The sequence below is a fragment of the Balearica regulorum genome, chromosome 7, assembly GCF_011004875.1.
Source record: "Balearica regulorum gibbericeps isolate bBalReg1 chromosome 7, bBalReg1.pri, whole genome shotgun sequence".
In the NCBI taxonomy this organism is placed as follows: domain Eukaryota; kingdom Metazoa; phylum Chordata; class Aves; order Gruiformes; family Gruidae; genus Balearica; species Balearica regulorum.
Window position 1 is genome coordinate 22,700,066 of NC_046190.1, and position 18,552 is coordinate 22,718,617.

At 45.8% G+C, this 18,552-nt stretch overlaps 1 protein-coding gene and 1 long non-coding RNA gene across 4 annotated transcripts in view; both read left to right on the forward strand.

The window, feature by feature from the left end:
• The window catches only part of TLL2 (tolloid like 2), a 95,505-nt gene extending 87,523 nt beyond the window's left edge, over positions 1-7,982 (forward strand). For all 3 annotated transcript variants that reach the window (XM_075758485.1, XM_075758486.1, XM_075758488.1), the window contains 5 exons: positions 1,317-1,442; positions 2,374-2,501; positions 3,305-3,518; positions 4,601-4,851; positions 6,071-7,982. In XM_075758485.1, coding sequence (XP_075614600.1) covers positions 1,317-1,442; positions 2,374-2,501; positions 3,305-3,518; positions 4,601-4,851; positions 6,071-6,205 — 854 coding nt within the window. In that variant the 3' untranslated portion in view covers positions 6,206-7,982. The remainder of the gene's footprint in view (positions 1-1,316; positions 1,443-2,373; positions 2,502-3,304; positions 3,519-4,600; positions 4,852-6,070) is intronic.
• Positions 7,983-14,366: 6,384 nt separating this feature from the next.
• On the forward strand, positions 14,367-17,961 carry LOC142602501 (uncharacterized). The gene is made up of 3 exons (XR_012836244.1): positions 14,367-15,848; positions 16,985-17,050; positions 17,493-17,961. It is a non-coding gene; the product is annotated as an uncharacterized LOC142602501 (long non-coding RNA).
• Positions 17,962-18,552: the final 591 nt, after the last annotated feature.

The window sequence follows — 18,552 nt, forward strand, 5'->3', positions numbered from 1 at the left end:
TTCTTTCACTTGCTTAGCTGTCTCCTCTGACTGAACCTCTTGTTTTTGGTGAATTTTCTTCAACGTCCTGTCAAATCAGGCAGAGCCTGACACGCTTAGTTACATCTAAAAAGCATGGTTGCTCTGTGCTATGTCACTTTTCATCTTGGTTTCTCAGTGCAACATATGGTCCAGTTTCATAGCGTGGCATCAGCTAGGTGTATGGGTTTCATCAATGCCTCCAGTCCTTCCACAGCAGGAAGCAATGGGGAACCTCATCCAAGTGGTGTCATTAGAGAACAGCTCCCTGGTGTCATTAGAGAACAGCTTCTTCCTTTGAAACTACAAGAGTTACAGAAAACTTCTAGACATTTTCTATAGCAATCCTTCCCATCAAAGCAATGCATGCTAGTGGAAGTTTCTAATCCTCTGTTCTGAATCCTTCGTAGCTCTTGGTGTCAGTGATGCCCCTTGTTAGCAGGCAGTTCCAGAGGTTAACTGTACATTATATGGAAGTGGAAATTCAGTTCTGTGTTTTCAGCAGAGGTCAAGGAGTATTAATATTTCTGAGGAGGGTGATCAGGCAAAATGACCTTGAATTAAGGCAGTTAGGGTAGAATTGGGGCTGGGGTTTGGCTTCTTAAATCTAACAAGAGGAAGGGTGAGGCGGGGTATGTTTTATCTAGAAATACTTTTAGGAGTGAGGAGACAGGTGAGGTTAATAAGGTCCAGGGAGAGCACTGGCCCAAGAAAAAGTGGAGACAAACTGCTCATAAATGAAATTAGACTGGAAACCAGGAGCAGATCCTGTGCTCATAACAGTGAAATTCAGGAACACGTAGTCCTGAATACACAGGAGTGAACATCCACTGGGGCATATTTCAGCATCAGAGAGCAGCTCTTACCTTAGACCCTCTTCTCCATCTGGCTGCTTCTGCTCTCAGACAGAGCTATTTAAAGATGGAGGCTCATCAGAGCATGTAGAAACTTTAAAGATTGGCCAGTGGATTTTTTTTTTGCCTAGGCTAGTGAATTTGTGTGACATTTTTCCTGGACCCTATTCTAAAAGAATGAGACATTTGCTATAGGTTTCTTTTAGATAGGAGCCTTTAATCATTCAAAACCTACATTATATAATAAAACACTTTGTGATGTATTTTATGGAATGAAAGACAATTGAAGAGAATTGTATCTGGGCTAAAAAGCTGACTAGACTAATCCAGCAGCAGAGGTTGGAGGTTTGCACTGGTATCTGCCCATCTGGGTCTCCCAGCTGGCAATTGCAGTAGCCTGTTTCTCAGTGGCAACTCAGTGTTTGTTGGTTTGATCCTGCCCAGACAAGGATGAATGTTCCAAAGACAATGGTGGTTGCCAGCATGAATGTATCAACACCTTTGGGAGCTACGTATGCCAGTGCAGAAATGGCTTCATGCTGCATGAAAACGGCCACGATTGTAAAGAAGGTAAGGTCCTTGCTCCTTGCTGTCAGGAAAGACAAGGTGTCTCAAACATGGTTTGAGCTACGGTGCCTCCTGCCCAGTGTTGGAAGGGTGTTTGTACAGTGTACCAGGCTGGGGTGCTGAAAAAGCCCCAGCTTCCTGAAAAGCTACCTAGGAAAAGGAAGAAGAGAACTTGTTTTCAGCTGGATCTGTTCCCCAGTCTGGCCCTCTATATGGCCATGGAGATGGACAGGGTGGGGACAAGAAACTGGGCTAGCGAAAAGAGGGGTTGTGGGACATCAGTGTTAGACTAGTCACTGTTGCTTCATTTAATTATTGGGTTGAGTCAGAAGAGAAAGGCTGAGCTGATCTAACTATTTGCTGCTGCCAAAAATATCTCTCTTCCTTTACCCTCACCTCTGCTGCGTGCTGTCATGGCCCTTCTGTGTATCATCTCTGGTCCTTGTCCGATCTCTCCATGAGCTGATTCAGCTTTCCAAGTCAGAAACACAAATGACTCGATGCTGAGATAGCACCAGTGTCAACATGGTGGGGTTGGAAACCATGTCACTGGGAGCAGGGCAGACAAGATGGAGGAGCAGGAGAATATACAATCATAGAATCGTTTTGGTTGCAAAAGACCTTTAAGATCAAGTCCAACTGTTAACCTAGCACTGCCAAGTCCATGTTTGGGAGTGAGAAGGTAAATGAGGTTAATGAGGCCCAAGGGAATAAGATGGTCCATTTCACCAGCTACCAAGTTAGCTCAAAAAACTATAGGCCTTTCTGAGGACAAACCCAACAGAACTAGGCAGTAATCCTAAAAGATACTCTTCAGTGACTGAAGCCTCTGCCCTGTTGAGGGTCTCGAGCAGAGAGGAGCATATGGGACATTACATGATTTCCACGTGAGACCTGCCTCAATGCCTCCATGTTGTGATCTTTCTCTCTCAAGCTGGTTGCGAGCATAAGCTGAGTGGTGCAGAGGGAACGATGAGCAGCCCAAACTGGCCTGACAAGTACCCCAGCCGGAAGGAGTGCACCTGGGACATCTCTGCAACACCTGGCCACCGAGTGAAAGTAGTGAGTAACCAGTGAGCAGGAGTGCAAGGGGGAGAAGCAGCCTGGGTTGTGAGGAACTGAAGTGACTTTCCCCTGCCGCTGTGTGAGTGGGAGGTCGATCCCCATAGCTCCTGTTTGGGGTGCTCAGAGGAGGGCGTCCCAGGAGGCTGCTACTGGCAGGCAAAAGGGCAGAAGGTCTCAGAGGGACACGAGGCAAGGGTGAGGCAGTTTGGAGGAGACTCTAGCAGATGACAACTGTAGAGCATTGCTGTCTCTGTTAACAGAAGGTATTACGTGCTCTCCCGCCCCTACCCCTCCTTGTAAGCCACTCCTTTGGGACCATCTCTGCGTGAGGTGGTGGCAGCACCAGTCCCCAGCCCCTCTGAGGGAGAAGCATTGGGCATGTTTTACAGCATGGCCTAGTGTATATGGCAGGACATGCCCAAAGCTGTGCAGATTGCCCATGCACTGGGGGAAATAATGCCTGGATCCCTGTGCTCAGTGGAAGTAATACTGAAGAACTGCCCATTCAGTGTGCTAGGCAGAGTTCCCAGCAGGAAAAATAAGGCTTGCCATCGAAAACTGTTGTCATGCACCCATGTGAGGCAGCAAAGCTAAGGCTACACGGCACATTCATATGAACTTCTGAGCTTTGCCACCCTGAGATCACTCTTGTGAGAAAACACGCTATTCTGTTTTAGTTTGTGGGATGAGTGGGACAGACCTACCATCTGACCTGTTTCTCACTTGGCATTTCATCCTCTGCTAAATTGCATACTCAGATTTACAGATGTCTGTCTTAATTCTCCTTATTCTTGCTGTAGACCTTCAATGAGTTTGAGATTGAACAGCACCAAGAATGTGCCTATGACCACTTAGAAATGTATGATGGGCCCAACAGCAAGTCACCTATCCTTGGCCGCTTTTGTGGCAGCAAGAAACCAGACCCTGTAGTGGCTTCTACCAACAAGATGTTCCTCAGGTTTTATTCTGATGCTTCTGTGCAAAGAAAAGGTTTCCAGGCAAAGCACAGCACAGGTAAGCTGGTTGCCTGCCAATACCTCAGTGCGATAAGATGTCATCAATTCTCACTGCATTTTTTTGACCAGGCAAAACCAAACATACTTTTCTCCCAAATAAACTTAGCCTGAATTTTAAGTGGTTGTATATTGTGCTAACCAGTTCCCAGATCATTGTTGGCACCACACCATAAATGCCAGCTTCCTTATCAGCTCAGAGGTCTCTTGATGGCAGACATTCCTGCTTGTGGGTTTTTTTTTTTTGTTTAAATTGGATGTGTTTGGTTGAGCACCAACCCCTTCTGTTCCTCATCAACCCTCGGAAAAGGAGGTGATGCAACTTAGCCCACGCTAAGTATTGGCCCACGCACAGAACAGGCCCATGTTAGATTGATTATGGTGGAAACAGAGATGTACTGTGGGCAAACACAGCTTGATCCTCTTATCTGTGGCAGCCTGGAGGTGAGCGTGTTGTACCAAGGTTCACTTTTTTTTAATCCCTTCTATCGTAAACAGGTGAAACGTGCTCTGAGTGGCAGTGCGTGAGAAACTGGTGAAGAGGCGTCATCTTGTTTGGCTGCAGGGAAACCGAACCAAAGCACATGTGTCTTGCACAAGCACAGAGCTACTTTTGTGCGTTGTGTGGGCAGAAAAGGATTGTTTTGGTCCCCAGTTTTTTAACATGATTCAACTTCCTGCTGGCAAAATATTTGGGGTCAGAATTGCAGCTGCAGGACGAGTGCAAAGAACATGTTAAGTCTTCCTTTAAGCAATTGCTCTCTAAAATAATACATTTTTCCACAGTATAATGTGGCAGGAACCCTATTCTGCCAGTTTTAATTGGTCATCTCTTTCCCTGCATGTTCTGTACCAAAAGGGCCAAGCTTCTGTACACTATGTGGGTCATTAGATTCATGGGTGACTGGTGAATTCACTGATTCATGGTAGTTTGGTGCAGTGGCTAATGACATTCCCTGTTGTTCATGCACTTCACGCTGGAGGTCTTTTCTCCCCACAGGTGGCCAAAAGTGGGATGGTAAGTTTTTGTTGTGAGGTAGGGCCTTTGACAAGACTGTGTTTTGTGCCTTTTTCTTCCTCCAGAGTGTGGTGGGCTCTTAAAGGCTGAAGTACGAACTAAGGAGCTGTATTCCCATGCTCAGTTTGGGGACAACAACTACCCAGGTCAAGCCAACTGTGAATGGGTGATTGTAGCTGAAGATGGTTATGGGGTGGAGTTGATATTCCAGACATTTGAGATCGAGGAGGAGGCTGACTGTGGGTATGACTACATGGAGATTTATGATGGCTATGACAGCACTGCACCACGCCTGGGACGGTTCTGTGGCTCAGGGGTAAGCTATGGTGGTGGGGATTTCATAGGCATAACTGGAGGTGGAAAGGAAGGGTACTCTTCTACCCTTTTTGGCCAGGGGCAGCTCTCTCAAACTGGTGATGAGAATGCCTTGTGTGTCTGGGTTTTGCTGCTTCTCCTGTTGCTAGAGATCACAGCCATTTTGTCTGATGCAGAGTTGGTCTGAAAACCTTGCTGACCAACTTTCCCTTGTTAGCCCAGGGCCGTGTGCAGCAGCACGGGACTGCTGGCACTGTTGTGCCCCAGTGCTGCCACAAAAGCATTGTGTAAATGTGGGAAACAGCTTCCAAAGGCCAGTTTCATTCTCAGTCACTTCCTGCCTGAAGCCAAGTCACGTTGTGGCCATGCTATGGCAAGGGTGGAGGGATTTGCAGAGCTGCTTGTTGAGTCCAGGGTGGTGTGCTGTCTCTTAAACTGTTATCTGTGTCCGCGTTAAGAGAAATGACTCTGTTAGCATGAGCAATACTGTGTGGTATTTAAAACCAGAGGTTCTATGTTTAATTTCTCTAGGACTTTGGCAATGAAATGGAGAAGGTTCTTACTGCATTTAAAGAGGGACATCCAGGGAGCAGGTGTGTTGGAGCAGTCCTTGAAAATTGGGGAAATGGTCTTGAAAATAAACAAAGGCATAGCAACTTGGTGCAAAGAAGTTCAGGGCAGCAGGGTAGTAATCTACCTACCTCTACATTGACAAATAGAGAATGGCTGGAAAAGCACTGGTCCTGCAGAGAAGCACATGGAGGTCGCAGCAGGTCACAACAGTGGGGGAGATACCCAGAGTTATCATGTAAAATACATGGCTAAGTTATTTTGCTGCTAGTAAAACCTGGGAGAGCCTCAGCTGCCCGACACGGTCCAGTTTGGATTGTGTCATTTCCTGAAAAGATTAGGACAAATCAAAGAAAATTCAGAAGATTGGAACAAGAACATCCAGGGAGTCCTGTGAATGTGACCTACAAAAAACAACTGGAAGAACGGGGATTGTAGTGGGCTGGCATCAGTCTTCAAACATAAAAGGCAAGCATGCAAATAGGGAATGTGTTCAGGAAGCCAGAGCAGAGCAGGAGGTACTGAGCGCTCAATGTTTGTGTTTCCTGGCCAGTCTGTCTTCACTGTGAGCTTAAATTCTAACATCATAGCACAGATAGTAATTTAGCCCGCAGACATGACCACTCTGTGCTGTCTTTACTTTTCTGCAGCCTCTGGAAGAAATCTACTCTGCAGGGGATTCCATCATGATTCGATTCCATACAGATGACACCATCAACAAGAAAGGCTTTCACGCCCGATACATAAGTACCAAATTTCAGGATGCATTGCACATGAGAAAGTAGTTTGACTGCCCCCCACGGACATTCCCATCTGAAGATTGAGACATTTAACTGTGATCTTTGTCTTTTTTTTAAGGCTTCTGTGCACCTGGCCAAAAGCAATGTACAGTATTTTCTGTAACTAAAACTAAATCTAGTCTTGAAGGTTTGCCCCTGAAATTATTAGGATGACACTTTCTTGTTAACATACCCAGGACCAAAAATTGTCTTCTAATCATACCTGCCAGGGCATAAACATTGTATTTTGCACAGCTTGCCATGGGGCTGAGTGAAGACTGAGCTTGAATTGAGAAGAGCCTTCATCTTGTGCATATCCTGTTTCTAGGTGATATTTCCTAAACATCCGGTACACATGAGCTGTCTGAACACATTTTTTTTGAGCAGACGATGTGGACAGTCACCTAGTAGGATTTTCTCACAGGACCTTGGGAGCCACCCGCTCTCCCCTACCAGCCCAAAATATTCTGTGCAATAAGTGAACAACCAGATGACTGAAACTCCATCACTCCTTCTGTCCCGTCTATTTATTGTCTTGGTTATTGTGGGTCGAGAGCTAGGCAGGGGCACAGGGACACTCTCTTTAGGGCTGCTAGCTACTTGGATCATGGTGAATGAGAATGGCCCAGTGCCTGATGCTGAATGAAAGTACTTCAATGCAGTAGCCAAGGGAAAGGTGGTGGCTGACAGGGAAGTGCTATGGTGGAATGCAAGGCATGACTGTGTGATGATGGCAAAGTTTAGCAACTAGACTGCTGACAGAGTGCTCCAGTTACACCATCAGACAAGGCAGGTCAGAAGGCTGTGACAGCAGTCCAGGCCTTATCTTAAATAAGGAGTCTTTCCTGCTCAATCCACCCATGTTTGCTTTCTCAGCCTTCTTTATGCTGCTTCCTTTCCTTAGTACCACTTCCCTGTGAGCTCTTCCTTTCACAGCTGAGCTGCTCTCCCCAGGGCTCCCCACTGCAACCTAGGAGTGCTCTGCAACATCAGCTGGCTGGAGCATCTTACCGAAGGAAACGCTGGACCAGAGATAGCCAGGGTGTCCCTGGGGCAGAGGGACACAGGCCATGCTACAGGCCAGGTCTAGTGAGCTCTGGGAACCTGTCAAAGATGTGCAAGCTCGAGGCATGGGACTAGTGAACGGGAGAGCTCTGCTGGTTTCTGCTTCCTCCCTTTTTCTTGCTGGCCCATGGCCCAGTCTCTTAATTCATGGCAGGGGTGCAAGTGAGTTGATGACTTAAGCACTTTGAGCTATAAGGCCCAGACATGCTCTGTGTTGCAGCTATTTATGTACATGGAAGCTACCGAGCCATGGGCTTGCAGAATTAACAGGTAGCTTGGGACTTCCTTGGGAAAAAGTAGGGAAAACTTTGCTTTTTGGGAAACCACTGTAATTGAGCTCTTGATATGGGAAGAAAAAAAAAGAAAAAAAAGACTTTATTCCGAATGATGTTTCATTAAGGCACTCATGAGCTAAAAGCTGAGGTATGTTAGCTTTAATAAAGTATTTATAATCCAAGGATTACTATGTTTACATAACCAATGTACTGTCAGGCTCTGGGGTGACACCTCCTCTCTGGTGTATGACTGTGGAGAAATGTGGGGCCAGCACCACTGTCAGGCACAAACAACATTCCTGGAGATGAGGGCATTTCCAGATGGATAATAGATAGACCCAGCCCTCTCCAGAAGTCCTTGAACAGAATATGGTCCAAGTATTGTGAATACTAGGAGAAGCAATGCATGAAAATATTTTTTTGCTTAGAACAAGAAAAATAAAGTAATTTATACACACACACAAGATTATATGTATATATAATGCGCATGTAGAAGACCAGTAGTCAAAGCCTTAATAAGTGTCATGTGAACAATACTGTACCACTGACTATAGCTTTATTGCAGGCTGTATAAAACCATGTTATTTCTGTTTAGACTTTATAGCTCTGTTTTGTTCCTTTTCAAATTTTGTGGCCTTTTTACAGGCAAGACCTCTGATCTCAAGCTGTTTGACCGTGCAGGTCTGGGGAAGTGAACTCTGCTATATGGGGTCTGCGTTTGTCCTTCTCTTCCTTACCACCGTTCAAGCAAAATCACAGTGACTCAGGTCTGGAAATAAAAACCAAGACACCAGTCCCTGTGAAACAGAAGGAAGGTTTCAGGTGGCAAGCAGTGGTTCAGACTTCCTGGCTCTCTAATGGGAGGAATGACTCTGGAGACAAGTGGCTGCAGGAGCTGTCCGTGTACCTTAACATCTGTGGTCCATGTTCTGGTAATTTCCCATCTTCCCCAGACTGGTTCATTGCAGATGCTTCCAATGTGGTGTGACAGATCTACTACACTTCTTAGCATTCATGCAGGTGTCTCTTGTGACAGTATGCTCACAAATGTTGTACTGTGCATTTCAACCAATGATCTTTGTAGAATATTTCTGCTGTACTGACTGGGCTTAACAGTCAATAATTCTAAATATGTGAAAGTTTCTTAAGAAAAAAAAAGAAAAAAATGTCAGACCCTCTAAGGTGTGTATACTTATTCTGGTCTTTGTGTGCTTTTACATTTCACTAACTAAAATAATTTTTTAGAAGGCGGGCGAGAAGGGCGTGAGGGCAATCACAAATGTACCTGTGCCCAGAATGAGTCTCTGCATTCATTAAAGACTGTGGATTCAGTTGTACATTCTGTTGTATGCATGAATTTACCACTTCCTCAAGGGGAGGAAATTTCTTAATACATTCCTTGTTCTGCCAAATGTTGTTTGTGTCTGCTGCTAATACCAGGTGGGATTTACTCTCTGCAGGAAACAACTTTCCCTCAAGCCTTTAGCTTTGGCTTGGCTTTTGCAATCATGAGGACATTTAGGAAGTGGGGCAAGTTGGTCAGCCAAAGGGCTACATCATTGTGTTTCACGTTCTGCACTCATGCTTTAGTGGCTGAGATGCAGATCTGCAGCAATAAACATTAGGGATCTGGGAATTAGTCCTTAAGTAGACTTCAAAAGAGGAGGCTCACTTACTACACTACAGGGTATGGCCTTCAGCAGCAGGCCCTAAAGACCCTGGGACATGAAACTCCTGTGCAAAGGACAACAGGATGAGCATGAGGCAGATGTTCCTTACTGCAAAGTTGTGGCCTGCGCTCTCACTGTGGCAGCAAAATGTTTAGTAACTAGGCAGCACCTAAAATGCTTTTGTTCCTCTTTCTGTCCACTGCTTGATGTCTATGCTGCTTGCTAAGGATCATGTCTGTGTTCTTTCCCCAACACATACCCAGTTCATGCATGTCTCACTACCCAGAACATTTCGTATGGTATGTGTCAGGGTCACTCAAACCTTCATGGGGACTGAATTTCCTCCCAGCTGTTCCCAAAGGCAAAGCAGCAACAGAGATGAAGTAAGGAGCAAGCACCCGTGTGCAGCCTCCTGCACCAGAGTATCATGGCACAGTATAACCCTGGAATGAGCCTGGAGGCTGACAGCCAAGTGACCAGCTGGACGTCATCCCCAAAATGGGAGCCAGAAGCCTATAGTCACACAGAGAGTTACAGTCCAAAGCAATGTTGAAACATTAGAAATGATGCAGCCCAAGTGAAGCAAGTGGGAAATAGGAGGTAAAATAGGAGTCACAGCTGTTAGAGAAACACACAGACATTTGCAATTGCAGTGAGATAGATTCTTGCTGTGTGCATGATCTGTCTGTTGTACATGTAAAGATCTTTTGCAGGCTTATATCTTCCCTGCTGTTCAACTAGCTTGTTCTTTTAATGTGTCTTTCCACACTGCCTGCCACCAGTGCCATGTGACATGGCTGGTCCTCATTTTTGTGACTTATTTCTAGAAACAGGACTTCATTTTTCAGAAAGTGCCCAAGGACTGTCCAGTTGCAATGTGTGAGATGCTGAAGGGAATATCCATTGTCTGCCAGGAGATTCTTCATCTTTTGAAAATATGAGTCCCTGGTGGTACAGCACACTTCAGACACAGAATGATCCCTCAGACTAGGCAGGCTCACTGGTTTCAGCATCAAGCCAGCAGAAATCCTCCACTTTGTCCTGGCATTTCCAGCAAACGTGCTCTGGCAAACAAGGTGCAAGCCTTAGAAAGCAAAAGCAGGATTCCCCTCAGGCTGATCTGTGGTACATATTAAATACACTCTTGGAGCCAGGAGCAGTTTTATTTGCCGTGGGGCTGGCAGAGAAGAGGTGGAGTCCCCAGTGCCCTGAAGCCCAGCTTTCCAGGCGAATGCAAGACCCTGGCCCTGGCAGGAACCTGGCTCTGTCAGGTGTGCTGGGACCCAGCCAGGTTGTCTGAGTCAGCCAGAGAGAAAAGCCATTGTCTCTTCCTCTTTGCAGGTCTGCAGTTTGGTTTTTAGCAGGAAGAGAAACTCACCCTAAAAGGAGTGCTAACCTTGGCGTCAGGCAGCCTGCTGTTAACGCGTGCAGGGATTTCTTGGGGAAAAGAGCAAAATGGTGAGTAGGAGTCATCCGTTGAGTCAGTTGGGTCTTGTTTTGATGGAAGCAGTGTGGGGAGGTCAGAGTACAGGAGAGGCGAGGCCATGGATCTGCTTAGCTGTTGGATGAAAAGCTGCCTGGGAGTGTTTAACCCTCCTGTTCTCTGCCCTGACCAGATCAATCAAGCTGGCCTCTTCGTTAGCTGTGCATTTCCTTACGGTGCAGCCAGCGGTTTCAGATGCCTGCTTGGATTTTAGTGTCTACCCCAACTTTTCTGTCCTGGAGGTATCACCTGGTTTTAGGGTGGTTGGAGCAAGGAGGAGGCTTGTGCTCTGGATCATGCAGTGGATCCTTCTTGGGGAGATTTCCTGCCCTGGGAGATGGGACCTGCTGAAACGCACATTGTCTGTTTAGAAATGGCCAGGTGAGAGTGGCTGGGAGAAACTTACTTCCTCCTAGCAGCTAGCTTGCTCTGAGGCTAAAGCAACATTATCCTCTGAAATGTAATAATGAATTAATTCCATGAGCATTCACTGAAAACATGGTCTGAAAACATCTTGGATTGACAGCAGAGCTAGGGAAGTGCAGCACAAAGTTACTTGTTAATGGCATACAAACAGGAATAGATTAGCGGCTTTGGTCTCTCTAACCTCTGTTGATCTTCTTTCACTTCCCCATATTGGTTCCCTTGGGATCGCCCTTTGTGTCTCTCTTTCACAGCCCTACCCAGTGAATAGCACGTAGCCTGTCCTGGCTCCATCCAAGAGCTGGCCAGGTGTTACCCCTGCCCATGAGCAAGCACAATTTGAGCAAGTGTGAGAATAGCTAGGGGAAAGGGAGTGTTATTCATATGCTGGAGTGTTGATGCTGAGAGTTGGAAGCATCTGCGGTAAATCCAAGAAGTAAATCCAGGGCATTTGATTGCTGGATGTGTGCGTCAGCTGCATTCATCCTTCTCTCCTCTGCTCCACTCAGTGAGAAGCTCTCTGTACAGAGCTGCAGGGGCCCAGTGATGCTGATTTTGGTTAGGGAAGAGGCCTGTCTCCTTGTGGTCGCTCCATCAGTTTCCAGGACTGTAGGCTGCTGTGAGTTATTGAGTGGCAAAAAGGGAGAGGTTGCAGTAGTTATTTTTAGCTCAGCTGCAGTATAAGGCCTTCTCTCAGCCAAGATGTGCTCTTGACAGACAGTAGATGCTGTAGTTAGTGCTGCTGGGAGATCTACCTGACTCACATCAGGGTCACTGATACTTGGAACCCTATAAACATCACTCTGGAGTAGTCAGGGCAATCTATGAGCAAAAGCAGGGGTAGTGCAGGCATAGAAAGATGTCACAATATTGAGTTACATTCACTGTACATTTAGAAATTTCAGACCAGTGGTCAGGAGTTTTAATCAGGAGGATTAGAAGTGTGCTTTATTTTTTTAACTAAATAAATTGGAAGTCAATAGTAATTTTCATGTAAAGGATGTTCTTATCTTTCCTGACGAAGCTAGCATACAAACGTGCTCATGCAAGTGGCTTGAGACAATGGCTTTAAACCATCGTACAATTGAGAGAAACAACTTATTTCCCAGTGTCCTGCTACAGTTTTCTGCATTTGCTTGCTAGCAGGTTAGACCCTTTGGTTTCCAAATATAACAGTCTTAGTAAGATACCCTGAATCCTGCGTTTTGTAAGTAGAGGCAGCTCAGAGGAGAGCACAAATGCTCAGTGCCCTGCAAATGACCTGTCAGAGATTTAAGTGCAGAACCAGGCTTTTTCTTTAAATAAGGGCTTACTTCATACAGTCTGTTTGCTTGTGTCCCACCTTAAGAAACTAAGTATTTAACCCTGATCTGGAACTGTGATGGAATAAACTAAGAAAAACATTTCTACTCAAATCAAGGGCTACCTATTCCTAGCTGGCAACTTAAATTTGTAAATAGTCAGTTGCTCACACAAATATAGTTTTACAAATAGCTTCAGCACAGAAAGGTGCCCATATGTAAATGTGCTCTTTACATGGCTCTTTCTGTTCAAACTTTCATTTAACCTGCATGTACAATCCTGGAAATAATCATGAAGTTCATTAAGTACACTGTCTTTAACCAAGGAGGAGGAAATAAAATAATTTTACAGCTTCAGAGAAGAGGCAGATATGAAAATCCAAGCTCAAACATTAACAGGTCAGCTGTTCACAAAGGTGTGTTTCGGTGAGGAAGTTCAAAGAAGGCACAGTAGAAAATTTGGGTGAGAAATGTTTCTGCTATATTTCATTCCCAGCTGGCAGCCTGGGTGCAGCAATCCCTGGACTTTTGAGGAGTTCAGAAGAGATCCTTTTCACTCGGATATTCCCAGCTGTGTCTGCGTGCTCAGAGGCATTTCCCACAATCTGCAGTGCCCCCAGCTAAGCTGTTCAAAGGTTACACTTCCAGTGGAATGTCCACAGCTTGTGTATAAAGACCACACTTCTAAACAAGCCTCTGGCTGGAGTCTGTAATAGGAAGATGTCTTCTGGATATTTCAATAACTCATCCCCTCTTTGACTTTGCTGTGGATTATAGTCCTCGACACCCAGTGATGTGCCCCGCTCCTAGACTGCGGGACTTGGGCTGAGCCAAGTCTCTCATCTAGCAGAGACTCTTCTGAATACCTCCCTTTCTATGTGTAGAAACAATCCAGTCAAGAAGGAGTTAACGTGTTTCTAGCTGTCCTTCAATCAACAGGAGCAGGCACATAGAATAGTTTGGCGCTCAAAGGCTGCAGGTGCAGCTCCTTGCTATATTACAAGCTGCTGCTGTACTTCAGCTCCGGGGCCACAATGGGGTTAAACAGCCTTACCCTTTCTCACTGGGGAGCTGTCAGGGTAAATGCACTCAATGACAAGGCCCTGACTATTCAGAGGCCCTGCATGATACAAACAATTCAGACGAACCAGTTCATGTTACCTCATATCACCTTCTTCAGTATCAGGGCATGGGTTTTGTTTTCTCTGGAGTAACTGGCGTGCCTTCCCTGTTCAGCTTAAATGAGTATATTCTCATGCTATCATTTCCAGTTACTTCAGAAGCACCTCTCCCCACTCCCACACCTGGCCAGGGGCATCTCCCAATTGCTAATACTCAGTTCTGGTTTTCTTTTTTTTTTATTTTTTTTTATTTCTCTGCAGGAGACAACATCTTTCTCACCATTTTACAACACAACTCTAAATTCAGTAAGTACACTGCATAGGATGAAAATCAATTGACTACTTAGTATCAATGTTACCTGTACGAGTTAGGGTGGTGGGAATCTGGAAGAGAAATTTCTGCTTTTATGGCTGAGTGTTGATGTGGATCTTCTGATAGACTGTCCTAAGGCTGCTGACATTATATTATAGCAGTAAAGACAGGTGAGATGCTTAAAGTACCCAGATTCCTGCATTTGTGCCTGTTTTCCTGTTTATTTAGAAATGAGCAAATCCAGAGAGAGGTGAGTTTGCTAAGCCTGTAATGCAGCTGAACTTTCTTCCTGCTCCTTTACCAAAGGGAACGTGAGTGTTGTTTCAGATTTCATTTCTGTTCTCTCCCAGTGAGAGAGGGGGTGACGAGGGGAGCAGGCCATAGCCATCGCAGCAGTGACCAGAAGGCCCTTTACGTGTCCTGACACTCAATTAAGATACGTGTCACTGCCAATTCTTTGCTAAAAGACGTGAGGTTCCTCTATCTTCCCACAAAAAGTTGTGGGCATGTGAAGATCTGGGCTTTCTAATCCTACCTTCCTGCTTGCTATATTGTGAAATGTAGTCTCTGTTCTGACACACAGACCGTTTCTGGTTTTGCATCTTCCCAGCCAGGGTTCAACAACATTTTACTGCTGAGTTACAGGCATTGAGGACAATCAGTCCAGCCACAACCAGCCTCAGAACGGGGAAGGGCAATTTTTCCGGCTACTGAATTACTGAACGGTGGATGTAGATGTGGGTATTGTTCGTAGTTGTTCTCGACTAAACAGAGCATCTGTTAGCTGTGGGAGCCAGAGGAGACCTGGCTGGCCTGTGGCCTTTGAGGAGATGTGTACAGCTCTTGAGCTCTGGCCTGTACACAGAGGCTGCTCCCCTGGCTGCCTGGGGTGGATGCTGGGTCCTGTGGCTCTCAGCTGCAGCAATGTCAGCTTGAGATGGTGGGTCAGCCTGGCAGAGGGGATAACAAGTGAGGCACATGCTGTCATCACTGCCTGGGTGATGGACTTTCTCCTTGCTGGAGCTACCTTGTCATTTGGAGCTGGGTGTACATTTTGCAATGGCTAGAAAAAAACAGATGGTTTTAGTTTGGGGTACCACAGGTTTGCAGTGCCCTGCGCTGCATGCCTTGCATCTGTGAGCCAAGGTGCTGACTGATCCTCCAGGCAAGGCTGTGCAGGCAGCTGCCTCCAGCGTCGTGGCAAGGACAGAGAACAGACTGTTGCAAAAGCACATCTTTTCTTGGGGCTTCCCACTTCCCTCTGTGCTGCTTTTCCTTCTGAATACAGCTTTCTCTGGCATGTATTTGTGCTTATCTCGTGTATGCTTTTTTCCCAGCCTCAAGCCCCTTTTTGAGGAAAAATGTACATTCCTTCCATTCAGTCAAAGCCATTGTTGGAAGAACCAGAGTTTGGGTTCTTGCTTATGACTGGCAAGTAGAGGCCACAACCTCAGGGTGCAGCTGGGTGCTCCATGTGTTACCAACCACAACTGCTCACTTAGCCTCTCTCCTTGCTGGCTTTGTATGAAACACTTTTTTGTAAAGGTTCTATAACCATCTTATTTCTAGATTTCTGCACGTACATCTGGAAACATAACTGTCCAGGCAGATTGTTCTTCTAGGGTAAGAGTTTGTTTCATTATTTAATCCATTTGATTATGCGGAACATTTTCCCTCTGAAATGAAATCTCTGCTTCCCCTGTCTGTCTCAGTGTGCAGTACAGCTGGGCTGGACACCACTGTTTTGATCCAGGACTGCAGTTTTGTTCCTCACATTGGCATTTCTTGCTGTTGTATGGTACCAGTCACTCAGCTACTAAGCACAGAGTTAAAGGATCACACTGCATGCATTTGACCTGACTGTCTGTCTTTGTGAATTAGTATGAGCCCTGGGTGGTTGGAGTAGCCGCAGGGATACCCAGCTTCCTGGCCTTGGTCCTTGCAGTCATCTTGGTGGTGGTCTGTGTTCTCCAGTGGAAGACCTACAGCTGGAATCAGGTGACTACCTTCCATCTCCTGGGTGCCTTGCTACTTCCAAGCCTAGACCTCCACATCAGAAACCTGATTCAACACCCTCTGAAGTTCTCAGGAAGTTCAGGACCACATCTCTAGGCACTCAGACTGTCTCTGCTCTGTTTCTCAAAAGCTGGACCTCAGCTTAGGAGGTGCAGGTTCATACCGATAAAAGAGAATTTCATATGAAAATACTGAAGGCACATCTCTAAATTATCTGTTAACTAGCAGGGAATTAAGAATCTATCACCACTGTTCTCCAGGGGATTTCTCTGTCATTTCCCACAGGAAATCATTCATTTAGGGATCCTCTCACTCCAAAATGGCGTTACTTAGCACCCAAAATGCTCCAAGATGTTTCATAGTATGTATAGCTTGGTCACCTTTTTTTTCTGTATTCCAGCCCATGGGGTGGGTGGGTCTTTGCACCTTGCCTACCTCCTCACTGCTGGAGTAGAGTCAGGGGTTTCTGTAGCGCCATGCTTCCTTCCTCTGGGTTGAAAAAGCACCCATATCACCGAAGAGATAGTCAACCTGCCCATGGAGGAAGAAAGCCATGAAGCACTCTTACAGCCCAGCATTGAAGGAAAGGGCCCTTTCCTTCCCCTGCCACTTTACAGATGTTTTTAACCAGCTCTAGTAATTGCACGGATCTTTCCTTACTTCTGAAAGAAAGGTGTAACAGTACCCAGGGAGATGACTTCCCTATAGTTGTTGTTGGTTAACATCATAATTTTTTTATCTTTTTTTTTTTTTTCTTTTTCTGGGTGTAAATGTGAAAGTGAGGTTTTTCCCATGTGTTAAAAGACCAGACAGATATTGGATATTCTAGTAAGGGCAATACTCAGGCATAGAGGTTTCCCCTCTGCAAGGTCATTCTCATGGGCAGGCATCAAGGGGAGCCTGTGATTGTTCCAAATGAAAGAGCATTTTGGCATCCAGCTTAGAATATGTTGGATATTATCCCCAATATTATCCCCTGGGCAGTTATTTATCGCCTGTGTCCTGAGTTCTGGAGCTGTTTAGTAACAGAACGTTTTATCACTGCCCTGTGCTGCTTATGCAGTTGTTTGTGAATTGTAGCTAGATGTTGTTTGTCACTGTTTTGTTCATTGTTTCAGATGAATCAACATCCCAATGGGCAGGAAGAACATGAATATGAATCATCCCCTCCCAGACCTCCAGACGTACGTAATCTTTAAAATGATTCTCAACATAGCACACATGCTGCTGAGTGAGTTACTAAATGCAGGACTGGCTTTAAGGGTAGCCCTAGACTAACAGAGAAGCTCATGGTAAGGTCTCTCCCCATGCTTATCTGGGGCTCCTTCATGACTGCTGGTTTTGGTTGCATGTGTGTCCATTTGGTGCAATCCCAGATGAAAGGCCAGCAATGGTTTGCCATTGTTTCAGAGTACACAGGCATTAGAGCTGCATCCTGCATGAACAAAAATGGAGGGAGGAAGAGGGATGAATCTGACATGTGAGCAAATATGGTATTTTCTTCAAAATACTAGCAAACATTTCCAAAGAGAGGTGGGAATTCTTGCATACTGTATTCTCTGCAGTACTCACAAGATCTCCGAGTACCTTGTGACAACCATCACAGAAATTATATTTTGCTCCTAGGACTTTTATATGACCATGATGCAGGCAACAACAAATGTCTATGTAAATGAAGATGCAGACAAACACCACAAACCAGACATCCAAAACCAACCAAAGCCCATGAGGGTGAAGAAGCCCAGAAGAGAGCCATCTGTGGTGGAATCCATTTATGAAAACCATCCGCCCTATCACTGAAAGCAAAGCACCAAATAGTGGCTGGGACCAGAAATAACAGACACTAGCCTTTTCCTGGACGCTAGGGGTCACACAGCTGCAGTTTATGAACAAGAGAGTTTCCTCTTTGTGCATACGTGAAATTCTGTGAAGGACAGGACAAAGAGATTCTATATGGGGAAAGAACTTGTTCGCAATGATGCCTCTGAGACATGGAAGCAAAATGAGATTCCCCTGGAGTACCCAAGCTCTCTGGGAGAGATGGTTTTGCTGTCCTCCTAAATTTAAATTAATTCATTTTAATAAAGAACCTTGCGGTGATGATGATGGTAGAAAAGAACAGCCAGAGAGTTGGTTGGAGTCCCTGTCAGGTGCCTGAGCTCCTTGCAACAGCCTGCAAAGGCAGAGATGTGCTTTTCATTTGGCAGGAGGAGTCCAGAACATAAGTGAGATGAAATGATATGCCCAAGAAAACTGGAAGAAAAATGCAACTCTAGCTGCAGAACTTAGCCCTCGTGATGGCAACTTACCTTAGTTCTCAGCAGTTCCTTACCTGCAATGTCCTCTCACTTGCACTGTTCTCTCCTCTGTACCTTGGCATTTCAGCTGCGAGGTGGGGTGTGATTCAGGCAGGAGACACCATCCAGAGGAAAGATCTCCTCAGCAGCTCCATCTTGACTCATGTGAGGATGCCAAGTGGCCACAATGACAGGTGGGGTTGTGCTGACAACTGGTCTCTCGAGGAGAGCAGAAGGCCTGGGGAGATGGTGGGAGGAGGACAGAGAGGAGCCATAGGGAAGGTGCTCCTAGCTTGTGGAAATGCTGGGCCATAGAGTGCCTGAGAAATGAGAGAAGTCCCCAGGAGCAGCCACAGGTCCCACCAATGGGATGAAGGCAGCTGGAACTT